Source organism: Plecotus auritus (assembly GCF_963455305.1).
Source record: "Plecotus auritus genome assembly, chromosome: 1".
Lineage (NCBI taxonomy): Eukaryota > Metazoa > Chordata > Mammalia > Chiroptera > Vespertilionidae > Plecotus > Plecotus auritus.
In genome coordinates this window covers 78,370,378-78,386,801 of record NC_137770.1, presented here as the reverse complement: position 1 = coordinate 78,386,801, position 16,424 = coordinate 78,370,378, and the positions used below count along the sequence as shown (strand labels likewise).

Sequence of the window (16,424 nt, the reverse complement as noted above, 5' to 3'; positions counted from 1 at the left end):
GCCGCATGACTGTGTAAATCTTATCAACAGCAAACTACATTTATTTAAGCATCAGCTCTAATATAGGTAAAAGAAATCTTTTGGTGTAAATGCTGCCAGGCCTTTTTGTACCGATTACCAATATATATTTCTATATATTTGTTTTTCTGTTCCTTTTTATAAATAAAATGAAACACTACAGATATACTTACAACTTGATTTTTTTTTTTTTTTTCATTTAATGCAGCATAAACATTTTTCCTGCCAGCAAACCGGGTTATAATGTTGTCATTCTTAGTGGCAATTCAGTATTTCATTATATGGAATAGGTAACAATTTAATTAATCTCTACTGATAAGACATTTAGGTTGTTTCTAATTTCTGAAATAATTTGTAGTGAAAGAAAAAGATAAAATAAACATTTTAGCATATAAATCCTTTGTAAATTCATCTAATTTTTTTTTAGGAAGAATTACTAGAAGTGAGAACATTGTGCTTTTAATACATACTGACAATCTGCCTTCCAAATTACTTTCCTACTAGCATTGCATGAGTATTGAATTTCCCCAAACCTACACCAACAAATAGTATCAGAGGTGAAAATATGTGCCAGTGATTTGTACTTGCTATAAATCTATATTTGTGAGTGTGTGAGAATTGCATATTCTTGTCCTTATTGCATTTTTCTGTTGGGGAGCTGATTTTAAAAAAAGCAAAAACTATTTATAAGAGTTCTATATAAATTCAGATTTCAACCTGTTGTTTGTTAAATGTTGAAAATAATTTTTTTTTCTCAAACCAGTATTTTTCTTTATGATTTTTGCTTCTGGTAACAAGCTTAATAAGCTCTTTCTCACCCCAGCATTATATATTCATCAGTATTTTCTTCTTTCTAGAAAGTTTTCTTATAGTTCCCTTTGTGTATGTATCTTTAATCCATCTGAAATTAAATTTTTTGTGCTGTGTGTGAGGAGGGGATCTAACTTTCCTTCATTTAATGCTAGCCACATGGTTCGTATCACTCACTGATTTAGGTAGTAGTTCCACCTGCCAAATGCAAAATAAACTTAAAAGTCTTACTTTTTTTCCTTACCTGATAAAAGTAAGGATTAGGCTCAGACTCTCCCACTCCTTGAAAATCTTCAACATTGATGAGCTGGAAGTCATACAGCAAGCCAGCATTTGCTGTGCTAAACTCCGGCAAGAGCTGCACATGGGGTAAGTTGCCTAGTTTCTTGTATCGCCAGTTGTACAGGTTGCACAAGCTTTCCAAAGACAAAGCCCCCCCAAACAGGAAATATTAGCAAGGTAAAATCCCTTTTAACATAGATAGGGTGTTTCTAAGGAACTGTGTTCTTCCTCTTAATTTTCATGCTCCCACTTTGTGCTCCTCTCTCTAGCATTAATGCTTTTTCATCCTTTGCCTCCCTACTTCAACTAACCAAATCAGAGGGCAGACGGTAGTACAGAAGTGACAGCTCCAAAGTGCTCTCTGAGGCCATGCTATCTTCACTCAAATCAAAGAGCAGGGAAAAGTCCATAAATTCAGAAAAATTTTGAGGTAACTATGAGATGGGGCCTGTACACTTTATGAAGCAAAAATTGGTGTGTTCTCCTCTTGTTCACTTTTTGCTTTATATTTCAAAATGATATTAACTGCATATCTTTGGGGGCATAAAAAAAGGAGAAGGACAGTGGAAAAAAGTCACACTCCATGCCAAGGCAATAAAGGTGTGTTCAGATACTGAGGTGGCAGTTCCTGGACAGCAGGGAGTGCTGAGAGTGTATACAGAAGATGCTATCAAATACCCGGACTACCGAGCTGGCACCCTTAAACTTAGAATAACCCCCTACCTTGCTCGGGCTCTCCCTTGGGCATCGAGGTCCACGGTAGGAACTCCAATCCGGACGAAGCGAGTGAAGAGAGACTGCTCCATGTTGGAATATTTCTGAAAGGCCATGTTCTTAATGACCGGAGGTAACTGGTGATGATCACCAATCATGATCCATCGTTTTAGTCGGCTAAAACCATCCTGAGGATTCTAGAAATGACAAGTGAGGAAATGGCAAAATATTCTAACTGATAGATTATCCTGCTAGTCTCCTACTTATTGCACAAATTCTTGCTAAATGGCTTCATTGGCTTACTAAATCTTCATATTCATCTGTTCCACAGAGAGGACTCTGGCACATTCATACAATGACTTGTGAATCAAGTATAGGTGCCATTGCATCTGGCTGATGGCATGTGAGGAAGAATGGAGGATTGAGAAGGCAAGCATGGAATTATCCTATTTTAACATTTAGGGTAATCCAAAGAGTTCTGGGAAGTATAGGTCAGAACTAGACAAAAAGTACACAGAAGGAAACAGATGCCCATACAGGTCAACATAAACCCTTGTATCACAATTATGCCGAGAGCCAGTTCTGAACCCCCAACGCAGTAAAAATTACCCCTTCTTTAATTTCCTATGTGACGATTTCACTTTCTTCCTCTATGTGTCTCCTTATTCTTGAAACATACCCTGATAAAATACATTTCAAGTCCCAAATAACTTGGCTCACAAAAAACTATTTTTGGAACCCAATTTATCTATAAAGTTAGAGCAATCTTGATTCTCAAATTAGAATTCCACATTTTGTTTTTAATGCTTTCATTGTAAAGAATATTGTACAATAAGAAACATACTTAAACATTATCATTTAGCTCAAAAGATTTAGGCATAAAATAAAGTAAAGCACTGCACCCAATAAACAAAAAGAATTCTAAAAACAACTTTAACGAAAGAAAAAAAAAAAGCCTATCTTTCCTCCTTACACCATAAAAATGCAATTTTCTTTATTGAAATTACTTCGTTTTTTCAAAAAGTAGACATAGATAAAGAATTTTTAAATAGTACTCCAAGAAACAATACAAACTACTAAATAACCAGTGAATATTTTAAAGGAAGTTTCCAGGCTTAAAATAGCATATCAAACATAATGATGTTAAAGAAAATACCTAACTAGGCAATTAGCACCCTAAAATTATCTAGCTTTCTGATGCTGCCCCTGCAAATTTCTGTGTCTCAGATCTCAGTATCTTACCTGTAGAAGAAGAGGTATAAACGTTTCTATCTCTAGGATCTGAGCAGCCTCCTCCATTAAAATGTTGTCATACTGAGAAAGGGAGAAGGAAAGTCTGTCAGCAAGACAGCCTGAAAGCCACACATACCATCATAACCACAACCATGCAAAACAACTAAATAATTTCAGATAAAAGTAATAAATCATTCAAACAGAAAGTTCACGATCTTATTTATCACTATGCCTCTGCCTCTCCAAGTTGTCTTTAACCTCAGGGAAGCCCCCTAAATATATAACTCTACCTTCATGAGATCCTGTATATCATTTCTTGAACCACAATATCAATTCAGTTCTTTAAGTTCTACATAAGCAAATCAATTTATGATTATATACGAGGTCACTTTCATTGGTACTTCTTTTTAATTTTTTTAAAATTTACATTCAATATTATTTTGTAGTAGTTTTAGGTGTACAGCATAGTGGCTAGCCAATGATATGTTTTCCCATTGACAGTTCCAGTACCCAACTGGCACCATACATAGTTATTACAATATTATTGACTATATTTCCTACGCTGTACTTTATATCCCCATGACCATTCTGTAACAACTAATTTGTAATTCTCATCCACTGGTACTCTTACCATAGGTAGTATTTTAGGGTGAGTTTTTTTCCTTATGAATCCTAACCAGCACTCAACAATCTCCTGATTCAGCCCCTGGCATTCAATATATCACCAAAGTATGTCAATTTTACCTTGAAGAACTCCCTCTTGAACCTATTCATTTTTCTCCATTTCTACTACCACTATCACTCTAGTCTAAGCCACTACTCTGTCTACTGCAAGCAATCTCTTTACTCCCCTCCTGTCTTATACTACCTACATCACTGATAAAGCAGTCATCAAATCACTTCACCTCCCTGGTGTCAAACATTTCATTGTCTTAGGAAAAAAATCCATTATAATGTGGCACACAAGAGATGAATTAACTTAGGGCATTGCCTTCTTCTTGTACTTTATATGTCACCTTTCTCCTCATTATTATGCTTCAACCATGTTGAACTAGTTCATCTTCTCAGAAATGGCAAAACCATTCCTGCTTCTAGTCCTCTTCATGCTATCCTCTCTTCACTTTGTCTGCTTGGCTCTTTCTCATTCTGAAAGTATCAGGCTAAACCCCAATGTGTCTAGGCCTCCTCTGACCTCCCAATCTAAAACGGGTTTCACTATAGATTCTGCTTTTTAAAAAGGAGATTTTAATCACAAAGCAAAATTGTGACATAACTATACTGGGAATGTGCACACATGCCTCCCTGGGGACAGCACGGAGTCAAAAGACAAGGCCTAACATGGAAATCTAATATTCTTTATTGATATAGATTAAAACAACTAAGGAAAACCTAAGAGTTTAAAGACTGGATAACTGGGGAGGATCAAGGAAGAGGGAACTACCTTTTTAAAATTTTAAGCAGATCTATAAGGTTTTTAAGCTCTTAAACCAGATACACATGTATAAATTGGATAAAAATAAAACTTTAAATCTAAGAGATACTATCAGCACTCATGCTAACAATCTTTAGGTGTGTAGCACAATGTAAGTATAGAAATGAATAATGAAAATGTGATAAGCTACAAGTAATGTGTTCTGGAATATGCATGTGGAAAGCTGCATGCACGCATAACATGCTAATTACAACTACATCCATCATCTCCCCTTGTTATTGAACTGTTTGACTTAATATAAAACTCAAAGTGTATTTTATGTCAGCCCCAAGAATAAAATATTTAGGTGAAAAAGTTAAATAATTTTCAAAAGGGTAACTTCACACTACCTTTTAATACATTATTGTCCTAATTGCAGCTGAAAAACCTTTCATCCAAGACAACAATTCTATCACCTTCAATTTACTTAACACCTATCTTTCAGTGAATGCATAACACTAAAAAATTTGTCAGTTACTTTCATCAACAACAAATACTTTGCGAATTCTGAATTCAAACTAGTACAGAAACCATATTTTAAACAAACACAGATAAATCAGTTGCAGGGAAGTTAAATGATATGCATTGAAATAAAATCTACTTCACTAGCAAAGTCACAGTCTGCAAATTCAAATTTGTTTGCTCAATTATTACATTCCATTTCAACTGAGTCACAGGCTATACCAGGGGTGGGCAAACTTTTTGACTCGAGGGCCACAATGGGTTCTTAAACTGGACCGGAGGGCCGGAACAAAAGCATGGATGGAGTGTTTGTGTGAACTAATATAAATTCAAAGTAAAGGAGCGGAGGGGAGAGCAAGAGAACCCTCCGATCTTTCGGCTCCGCGGGCCGGATAGAACAGCTGAATGGGCCAGATCCGGCCCACGGGCCGTAGTTTGCCCACGGCTGGGCTATACCATGCCCTTTAGCTCTCTGGTCTTTATCATGTGATTAAATAATTTAATATCTCATCCTTACAGTCTAAATAAGAATATTCCATGTCCTCACATGGAAGGCTTTTTCTTTATTGAATGAACAAATAACTGGGTCTGAATGTGTGCTTAAAGCATGAACAATGCAAGCATATACATGTTTATTTAATAGGTGAAAAAAATAACCAAATGTTATCTTTATAGCTTTCAGTTCTGTTCAGATATTGTTCATATAGTGAAAATATATTAACCTACCTTAATAAGTATTAAAATTTGGTTAGACAATCATATGGTTATAATATTATTTAATGGATATATTACTGATTTAGAAAAATTACATTTAGAGTTCACTAATCATATAAACATAGGAAGTTATCACTTTTTAGAGACATTTTTAAGTTATTATAAATGCAAACTTCTAAAAGCGGTAGGCCAATCTCCAAAGGAAATGGCCTACATTAAAAACAAAACAAACTAACAGCTAAACAAATGATGAATTAAGAAACTAAAATACAAGTCTTTACCTTGAAACCTAACTTGACTAAATCATGTCGTTTTAAGGCAGCATGAGTACAGGTCATGGCAATGATTTTGGCTTCTTTCACCAAAAGGTATTTAGATCTGTCCAGTCCACTTCGAAGCAGTTCAGAGGCCCTGAATTCCTACAGAAGGGGGGGAGGAGGGACACTGAGAGACTATTTTAGGAAAATAAACATAGCTTATGCAAACATCCATACAATCCAGTTAATCAGACTTAATTCCTAAGAATTTAAATATATCATAAAGTAGGCCTAAAGAAGCATAATTCTTTTCATTATTAATTAGGTACTAAATGAATTCAAATAATAGCTGACAGTCAAGCTACAATTTGGACTGTGTTTTTATAAAAGGTAAAACATTTGCATTATCAACAAGAATACTAGTCCTGGCTGGGTGGCTCAGCTGTTTGAAGCATTGTCATATACACCAAAGGGGTGTGGGTTCAATCCCTGGTTGGGCCCTTACAGGAGGCAACCAATAGAGGTTTTTCTCACATCAATGTTTCTTTTCTTTCTCTCTCTTCCCCTTCCTCTCCTAAGCACACCCTCGGGTGGGGATTGAAAAACAAACAAACAAAAAACCCCAAGAATACTGAATACAAGGTAAATTACCACTATATTTATATTACTCAAGGTCCCTCCAGGAAACTGAAACTATTTCAAGTATTCATAACACAGGTGAATTTAACGCAGTGGACTGAGTACACAGGTGACAGAGGAGCAGAAAAGCAATGAAAGGGGTCCCTGGGTTCCAGACACATTCTTCTTCAAACATATTCTTTGTATAGTGGTGATTCTTATTTCACCTAACTAATCAGGATCAACCATCCTGGCTAACCAGCAACCTCACTTGCCTACTGAAGAAGAGGCATGAAGAACTAAGAATGCCCACGTGGCAGTCTCAAATTCCAACACAAAGAACCACTGCTCAATCTCCTGATGCAAGCATCCCTTTCTCAAATATTAAGACTTTGACACCAGAAAAGCCAGAATAACGGGCATTCAATTCATATTAAATATTACTTATTTCTTGAACTAGAACTATAAATATTTTCAATATGCTCACTTAAAAGTAATAATCTGGTTTGTCAGATTTGAATATTTCATTTACTTTACATAAAAAAAAAAACCACCAACAACTGAACTTAAAACCTTTAAAGGAAAGTTAGAAGAACTTGAGAATCCTTACCTCAAGCTGGGTAAAGATTTTCTTAATATGCCTGAAACATCCTTCAGCAATTTCCATGTCTTCTTCATAAGACCGACCTTTAAAAATGGGCTGAGGAGCATTTGCAAAGTATTCATGAAAAGGGAAGAAAGTGGAGACTTCCGTGACATCTGGCGATGCGTTACCTTTATTTTTCACTTTGCTGATATATTCTTCCCAGCGAGACATTACCTTTAAAAAAAGGACTTGAGGTTAAATTTGCCAGCTAATTATGTTTTAAATGATAAAAGAGAAATTTTGTAAAAATGAGGTCTGCTGAGTAAAAGGTAAGAAAAGCAATCTTTAACCCAAAATTAGTACAGGTCATGGCAATTATTTTGGCTTCTTTCACCAAAAGGTATTTAGATCTGTCCAATCCACTTCGAAGCAGTTCAGAGGCCCTGAATTCCTACAGAAGCGGGGGGAGGAGGGACACTGAGAGACTATTTTAGGAAAATAAACATAGCTTATGCAAACATCCATACAATCCAGTTAATCAGACTTAATTCCTAAGAATTTAAACATATCATAAAGTAGGCCTAAAGAAGCATAATTCTTTTCATTATTAATTAGGTACTAAATTATTTAATTTAGTAAATAATTAGGTATCCATATTATTTAATGGATATATTACTGATTTAGAAAAATTACATTTAGAGTTCACTAATCATATAAACATAGGAAGTTATCACTTTTTAGAGACATTTTTAAGTTATTATAAATGCAAACTTCTAAAAGCGGTAGGCCAATCCTCCAAGGGAAATGGCCTACATTAAAAACAAAACAAACTAACAGCTAAACAAATGATGAATTAAGAAACTAAAATACAAGTCTTTACCTTGAAACCTAACTTGACTAAATCATGTCGTTTTAAGGCAGCAAAGGCACTGAAGGACTAGACTGCCCTTCTTTTATAAAAGTAACTTTACCTTTAAGATTATAGGAAAAAGGTTCTTTAACCAAAAATCTAGAAAGGGGAAAAAACTTCAGGGTCATCTCATGAGACTTTACCTCAAACATTTAAGATTCTCCATTTATGCAAGAATTTATGCAAAAGGCTTAATGAAATTCCTTATTTTTTTTTTTTAATCTCAATTTCTCTCCATACGGTAAGTTCAGCTTTAGCAGTTTTTAAATCAATTTGGCACTTAACCCTTCTCCCTGACCTTTATAATTTTTCCAATTCTCTTTAATACATTTATAAAGAACTTCTGGTTAAGCTGAGTACACATTTGAAAGCTCATTCTATGACTTTTGTGATAGAGTTCAATTATATCCTGGCATAATGTTAACTATGCCTCTACCACAAAGTTCCTACTTAATTCATCTCAATCTCTGTGCTTCTCCCAGGTCTTTTTCCATTACAATCCCAGTTTTTCTCAAAGTGTGTTCCTTAAGCAGAATAGCTGAGAAGCTAAATAACAATGTACATCCCTAGATGCCACCCTATATTGAAAGAGACTCTCTGGGGACAGAGCTTGAGAATTTCCTCTCAAACAACTTTCCTCATGTGAGTCTTACATGTTGAAAATTTTTTAAAAATTAAATTAAAAAACACGTAGTTTTGACTGATAGCCTAGTGATTTTTGTTTTGTGCCAAATATGCATTTAAGCATGATCTTTACTCCGTTCTTCAAACTTCTAAACAGTCTGAGTCTAATGCAGACTACTTTGCAGGAGGATGCATATCTCTCCTGTTTCATAAGAAAACATGAAATATGTTCATTTTAAATGGGCTCACGTGGTTTGTGTATATTCACTTATAATGAGCACAAACCCATTCTTTCATATACATTTTAAAATTTCATTGTTACAATTTATACCTAAAATATACAAATAGCATTAGTATAAAGAGAACAAAGTTATACAAAGTCTTCATTATTTGATTAGGCTTTATTCCATTTAAAATTACTAGGAAACCAACTGGCTATTGAAGTTCATTTGTAAAAGAGCACACCTCTAAATTGAAGTCAAAAGAATTTTTAACTTAAACTCCTTTCTATTTAAAATTAATTCTAAAACATAATTTATTTCTGGAAATTTAAAAGGTCATGTTTTTCTTTATTAATTGATTAATATTCATAGTAAAAGTAAGTTTCAAAACTGCACTTTGTTACCATTAGGTAGCTGAGATATTTATATTTTTGGAAAAAAAAAAGAGAATAACTAGAAACTTTTATAATAGCAAAAAGGAAGAAAGAAAAAATTTTAAAGTACCAACATTGGCCTTTCATTGAAAGGGTCATCAAGCAAAGTTTGCAAAGAAAATTGAAGATTACAGGGAAAACAAATTTAACGTTCACAATATTGCTATGGCAATAGCATGTATTTCAATCTACCCCCTGAAAAAAAAAAAAAGCTTTCAAAAACCCATTTCAGTTTCCAACTGAAGATCATACAAGTGAAGTATGATTTAAAAACTCTTAACTTCCTACCTGATATAAGAAGAAATAGCCTGCTGTTTCACAAGTATATGAAGCATCCCCTGGAACCCCTAGGCTTTTTTGCAATCGTTTGACTTCTTCTAAAAGTTCTATTCTTCGAGCCAGGACATAATTAACTCTTCCATACCTAGAAATTACAATTAAGCAAAAAGGTAAAATTATGTAATGAAGAGATTTGAAAGGAAATTGTCAGCAAAATATTCAAGAAAAATCATATCAGAAACTATAAACAGCCAAATTAAAAACAAAACAAAACAGAAAACATAGTTTATATTTTACTATAAGCAGTAGTTCTTGGATCATTTCACACCAAAGTTACTTAAAGTGCACCCTATGGATCAGTACATACCTACAAATGTGTTAGTGGTCTGTGAGGAAAAAAAATCAAAGACATCATTAAACACACCATTTAAGTTCAGCTATCATTTTTTTTTTTCCCCATAACAAGTTCTTCACAAAGAAGCAAACAGTACAGTGCATTCTGGTGCTAGTTCATCTCATCAGACCAAGAACATACAATTTACTCACTGACTGCTTTGAATAGCACTGTTTTATACCATCACAAATGTAGATTTGTTCTAAAGGCTTTGAAAGGCAATGTATTTTTCCTTGTCATCCCAGCATGCGGTTTGGCACCTGAACCTAGTAGGTTCACAAACATTTCGTGAATATGTAAGAAACCTAAAATTTGGACAGTATATATAAAATTTGGAAAGAGATATATAGTTAATAGTGGCACCAGAATTGCATTCCAAAGGCTATATACATACTCTTTCCACTATAACAAAATGCCCCCTATGACCTTATACTAATAAAAAAGAACAAAACAGTTTTTAAACACTGAAGTTCTCATGTTTAAAGATTTGACAAAGGAAGAAGTCATGTTCCTGGCCACTCTAGAGTTCAGTTGACCTCTGAGGCAGCAAGCAATGATCAAGAATACAAAAGGGATAAGACATGGTCTATGTTTTTAAGAATTTTCCAACTTAGAAGGTATCAACATCATAGCAGGTAATTTTTTTTCTCTGTGCTTATCTATAGTTTAAAATGTTTCCTACAATGAACACTTTGGTAATGAGAAAAAAAAATGGGAATGCTTATAAAGAGTTTGTAATAAAATGCCAAATCTTGTAATATAATGTTAAATTTAAAAAGCAATATATAATAAAATCCTATGTGATATTTGTTCAATTACTCTGTAAATCTAAAACTATTATTTAAAACTATTAATTTAAAAAGGCAATGTATAAAATTATAATTAATTAGCAAAATTACAGCTTATTATTTAAAAAAAAAGACTATCAAACACTTGTTTTGGATTAGTAAAATTATGGATGATCACTCCATCTGTACTGTCTCATTAGATTTAACATTTTTCTTTATAAAAAATGATATCACTTTTATTATGAAACAATATTCACTATTTTTCTTTTTAGTTACAACAAAGGGAGAGAAATGAAAGAATATGCCCAATTGATCAAGCACACACTTAACAAGACCTGGGGCTTTGTTTGTGTATCAGAAAGCAAAAGTATTTTTCTGTCTAGAAACTCAGTAGTACCTAAAACCATTTTTAAAATCCTACTTCTGCTCTATTATAATATTCTTTAAAAACTATAAATTCCACTGCAATACAATTATAAGTAAAATATTTAGCATTCCATCAGTATCTGTATGTTCACTGAGTAAGTGAACTCTAGCCCTCTAGTAAGTCAGACGCTAGCCCTCTAGTAAGTTAGGTTTAATATGAGGAAATACTCATGGGAAAAATTCAGAGAAATATCATTGGCTGATCCAAAATTAATAATCAAAGCCCCAAATAACTTAATGTGTGTTGTTCTTTGCTCTCTGGCTTATTTTTCCCCCCTCTGACTTTTTAGAAGCTAACAAATGTTTGGTAAGCTCTGTAAAACAAGAATTCAAAGTAGGTGCAACATAATAATTTAACACTCTTTTAGCTCTTTTGATGTCTATGGTCAATTTAGTCAAAGGTCATGTTCAAACCCAAAGGCTGTATTAAATATGTGCAGCTGTTAATTATGCCTTCTGTCTAAAACTATGCTTTAAAATTGGATTTGAATTCAAATGAATGAGGTATTATAAAGCAACTTTGAAGGAAAAAGAATACTAACAGCAAAAGAACTTTGAGTGCTAAAATTTTAGTCACTCTACAATATGCAATCCATATATATAAAGAGCCAGGGGCTGTCACGACCAGAGGGACGACCAACCAAGTTGGCTGCGTGGGGTGACCAAGCCGGCAGGGGGGAGAGTGAGGGATGACCAAAGGTGACGACCAAAATGATCAAACAACCGGTCACCATGAGGTGCATGGAACACCTCTTGGGCCCTCCCCCGTGGCCCACAGGCTCCGATTGCAGCAAGGCTGGTGGCCGGAGGGTGTGAGGCTGCGAAGGGCTGAGGCGCGGCTGCGAAGGGTCCAGGCTCAGGCAGCTGTGGGTGGCTGCGAAGGGCCGAGGTACGGCTGCAAAGGGCCCAGGCTCAGGCAGCTGTGGGTGGCTGCGAAGGGCCGAGGTGCGGCTGCAAAGGGTCTAGGTTTAGGCCAGCAGCGGCAGCCTTCCCCTGATCCGCCAGGTCACCTCCCACAGAGGGAGGCCAGACTGTAGCTTAGGCTGGGGGCCGAGACAGAGGTGGTTAGGGGCGATCAAGCCAGCAGAGGAGCAAGTTAGGGTTGATCAGGCTGGCACGGCGGCAAGTTAGGGTCCGATCAGGCAGGCAGGGGGGCAAGTTAGGGGCAATCACGCTGGCAGGGGGGGTAAGTTAGGGTCGATCAGGCCGGCAGGGGAGCAAGTTAGGGTCGGTCAGGTCAGCAGGGGGGCAAGGCAGGGGCAATCAGGATAGCAGGCAGAGGCAGTTAGGGGTGATCAGGCAGGCAGGCAGAGGGGTTAGGAGCCAGCAGTCCCGGATTGCGAGAGGGGTCCCAGATTGAAGAGGTGCAGGCTGGGCTGAGGGCCACCCCCTGTGCACCGGGCCTCTAGTATTAAACATATAGCCCAGCTAAACTGGCATTAAGAGCCTGAAATAATATTTACAACTCCAAAGCTTATAATGCCATTAATCTTCAATTGCATTTCATTAAATGAATCAATTTCCTAATTGATGCCTTAGACATACACAAAGGAGAATGTTAAAGATTCTTTTGTATATCATTTCAAAATTCATCGCCATTTGCTCACCTGCTGAAATCTTTCTCCGTCTCCAGCTCTTCTTCTCCATGACCAAGACGCAGGAGGTGGCGCTCGTCAATGTCTAAAGCCATGATTTTCTCAAACAACTGGTTCAGGGCCTAGAGAATAAAACCAGAAGGATGATGGTGAGTTTTAAAGAATCAGCACTCCCTTAAAAGTAACAACCAACATTTAGGAGGACAGAAGAGAAGAAGCATTGCTCAGTCAGATATGAATCAAATCAAAACAAAAAAGGAAACATCTTATATTTGTCCATTTACAGTTATTGAATTCTGATATTTCTGCCTATGTGTACTAGGCCAAATAAATAACTGGAAACCATAAAAATCATCTAACCACTAAATCTCTGCTTTTAACTTATGAAAAAAGGTTTGGGCTCAGTTTCTATTTCTCCCAAGTAATAACAATTACTAAAATGATGAATAACCACACCGGTTTTATTCCACTCAATGAAATTTCCATGGATTGCAGAGAACTGGGAAGTTTTTTTTTGGTTGGAGGAGGACTCTCAGGAGTTGAGTGTGTAGGTAGAACGCACCGAGAGGACCACAGTGTGAAAAGCAAAGTGCATCATTCAAATCTTGGGCTGAAAGTCTAAAGATCTCTATGCAACAATGAGCACTCATTTATAGCCAACTCTTCTAATGAAAGCCATCCAGAAGCCACTCCTTTCTACCTATTAAATGTTCTTATTTAGGGTCCCCTAGTATTTATTATCTGCACATATGCAGTTACAAGGCTTTTCAGAATGAGGAAAGTTTCATAGTATGGGAAGATACACTAATAAAAACATCATTTAAAAATTAGCCCTCACTCAAACATCTCTCTTAATTTACCATCAGTATAACCCTGCCTGCCCATCAAGTGAGCATCCAATCTCATAACATCCAGGTTATATAATATAAATATAAACATCCTTTGCTATCAAAATTCTACCAATTAGAGTTCAGAAATTAAAGAGATACACATAATTTTTAGAAAAATTCCCAACTATCCAAAAATCTTAATATTTTTCAGCCAAAAGTTAAAGGCCCAACTGATCAGACCACATCACATTACTCACTATCCAACCTTTTTGCCATCTAAGCTCAGGAACAACATAAATTTAGATGGCAAAAATACTCCCACTGAAATCTCAGAAAAACCCGCAAGATTTCATTGTGAATTAGAGTGATGTTGGAGAATTGCTTGAGTTATATATGCACATAGAGATCTGGCAAACAAAATAGTTGTGAAAAAATTAACAATTTGATAGAGATCAATAAGGATGATTTGATGATCTAAGGATCAAAAAAAGCCCTTAGGAAACAATGTCTTTGACTATTTTTGTAAAATAATCCTCTCTATAACTGTGTTATTCAAGTCAATCATTAATAGAGGACACAGTCATTATCAAGTTATGACAAGATTTATTTAAAAATACATGAATCGCCCAGCCAGTGTGGCTCAGTGATTGAGCATCAACCCATGCACTAAGAGGTCACTGGCTTGATTACCAGTCTTGGCACATGCCTGGCTGGAGGCTCGATCCCCAGTAGGGGGCGTGCAGGAGGCAGCTGATGGATGATGTTTCTCTCTCATCGATGTTTCCCTCTCTCCCTCTCCCTCTCTCTCTAAAATCAATAAAAAAATATTTAAAAAATACACATATTATTCTTTATTCATTCTAAGAATTTGCAAATAGAAAAATTATCACAGACTAAATATTAAATAGAAGAAAAATAAGTCTACACGTGTGGTTTTTTTATCAAGGTAAACTCTCAATCAACCCTCTTCATGGCACAATTTTAGTACATCATGCCACCATTACTAAAAACATGATATGAACAAACACAATAGTATTGTTTTTTAAAACCTGTTAATTTAAAGTTGATGAAAAAACAGAATAAATGACGTTAGCATTCTAAAAACCCAGTACTTCTTTGTAGACCAACTCTTTGCAGAACTGGTTAACTCAGGTCACCATTATGAATATGTATTCAGAGAAAATAAGTACCTTCAGAGGTTCAGACTACCATGCAAGTTCATAACATGCTGAACATTCTGAAAGCTGCCTTTCACATTCTACATGAGAACTAATAAATGTTACTTGTTTTTCTTCTTTCTATGAGTGACAGCTATCACATCACACAGGCAGACATAAAAATAATTTTTCAACCATTATTTATAAAAAAGGAATTTGTTTTTTTTTGCTTTAGCTGTTTATAAAGCCTTATGTATTGAACCTGCAACCTAAAATAGTCCTTCCATGTATACTTCCATGTATATTCATATGTATACTTCATAAAGATTTAAAGTTCAATCCAGTAATACAGTTTAGACTCAGTCTTTTAGGAATATTTGTCCTACTAGCAGGAAAAATGCTACTAATGCTTCAAAGTAAAAGCTCTAGCTCAGTACATAAGATGGGGGGAGCAATTTAATCCAAATATTTGACTACATATCTAAATATTCTGCTTAGCTTTTCCACAATTTGACACCCCCTCAATTAGAAAAGGTTGTTTTTATATTTTCTTTAATACAGTCTAGTCCTTACCAGTGATAACCTAAGAATAACTAAGTAACAAACACTATACTCATTAGCCTTTCCTGGTATTCTGTTTACCTATGATGAGGTCATCACACAAGCAGAAATCTCCATTGTGCTTCCATGCATTCCTGCTCCTTCTTTATTTACCTCCCCCAGGTCCACTCTATACATTTATGTGTATATGTGTGTGTGTGTGTGTGTGCACTCGTGTTCTCTCCTTTCCTCCCCCTCCCCCCTCCACCCCTCTCCTCCCCTCCCAGACCCTTCCTCTCTCTCTCTCTCTCTCTTACCTGATTGGAATGAGTAACAATCAGAGTTCTCTGCTCTGGAAAATTGTGGTATATATTGGATATGATCTGAACTGCCACATCTGTTTTTCCTGTACCCGGTGGGCCCACAACCTAAAAAGGAGATAAACATAGCAAACTACTAAATGGAAATTCTAAAACTGAAAGATAAAATGTTTAAAAATCCCCTGGATAAGTTTAATAGTTTAACAGACAGGATAGAGTCTATGAACTTCCAGATGGATCAATAGAAGTCACCTAATCTAAATAACAAACAGGAAAGAAGGGGTAAAACAAGTCATAGCCAGAGCCTCATGAATCTGTAATATTAAAAGGTCTAATATTCATATCACTGAAGTCCTAGAGAAAGAGGAAAACTATACAGTACAGAAAATGTATTTGAAGGAATAATGGCTGAAAATTTCCCAAATTGGCAAAAGACATAAAAATCCACAGTATCAAGCTCAGCAAACCCCAAACAGAATAATCCCAAAGAAATCTATGCCCAGATACACTATAATTTAATGTTTGAAAACTAAAGACAAATTATTAAAAGCAACTAGAAAAAAATCATATACATTACATAGCAAAAGGATGTTTCAAATAACTATGTATTTCTTATCAGAAACAATGGAAGCCAGAAGGATGTAGAATAACATTTTTAAAGTGCTGAAAGGAAAGACCTGTCAAAGTAGAATTCTATATCCAGTGAAAATATCTTTAAAGAATAAAGGTGAATTAGAGACA

The 16,424-nt window shown here is 35.6% G+C and overlaps 1 protein-coding gene across 2 annotated transcripts in view; it reads right to left on the bottom strand.

Annotated features, from left to right (window-relative positions):
• The window catches only part of AQR (aquarius intron-binding spliceosomal factor), a 112,761-nt gene that overhangs the window by 17,416 nt on the left and 78,921 nt on the right, over positions 1–16,424 (bottom strand). For both annotated transcript variants that reach the window (XM_080686507.1, XM_080686508.1), the window contains 8 exons: positions 15,681–15,791; positions 12,849–12,958; positions 9,643–9,778; positions 7,190–7,399; positions 5,986–6,123; positions 3,067–3,138; positions 1,834–2,021; positions 1,073–1,244 (listed from right to left, as the gene is read on the bottom strand). In XM_080686507.1, the coding sequence (XP_080542633.1) occupies positions 1,073–1,244; positions 1,834–2,021; positions 3,067–3,138; positions 5,986–6,123; positions 7,190–7,399; positions 9,643–9,778; positions 12,849–12,958; positions 15,681–15,791 (1,137 nt within the window). The remainder of the gene's footprint in view (positions 1–1,072; positions 1,245–1,833; positions 2,022–3,066; positions 3,139–5,985; positions 6,124–7,189; positions 7,400–9,642; positions 9,779–12,848; positions 12,959–15,680; positions 15,792–16,424) is intronic.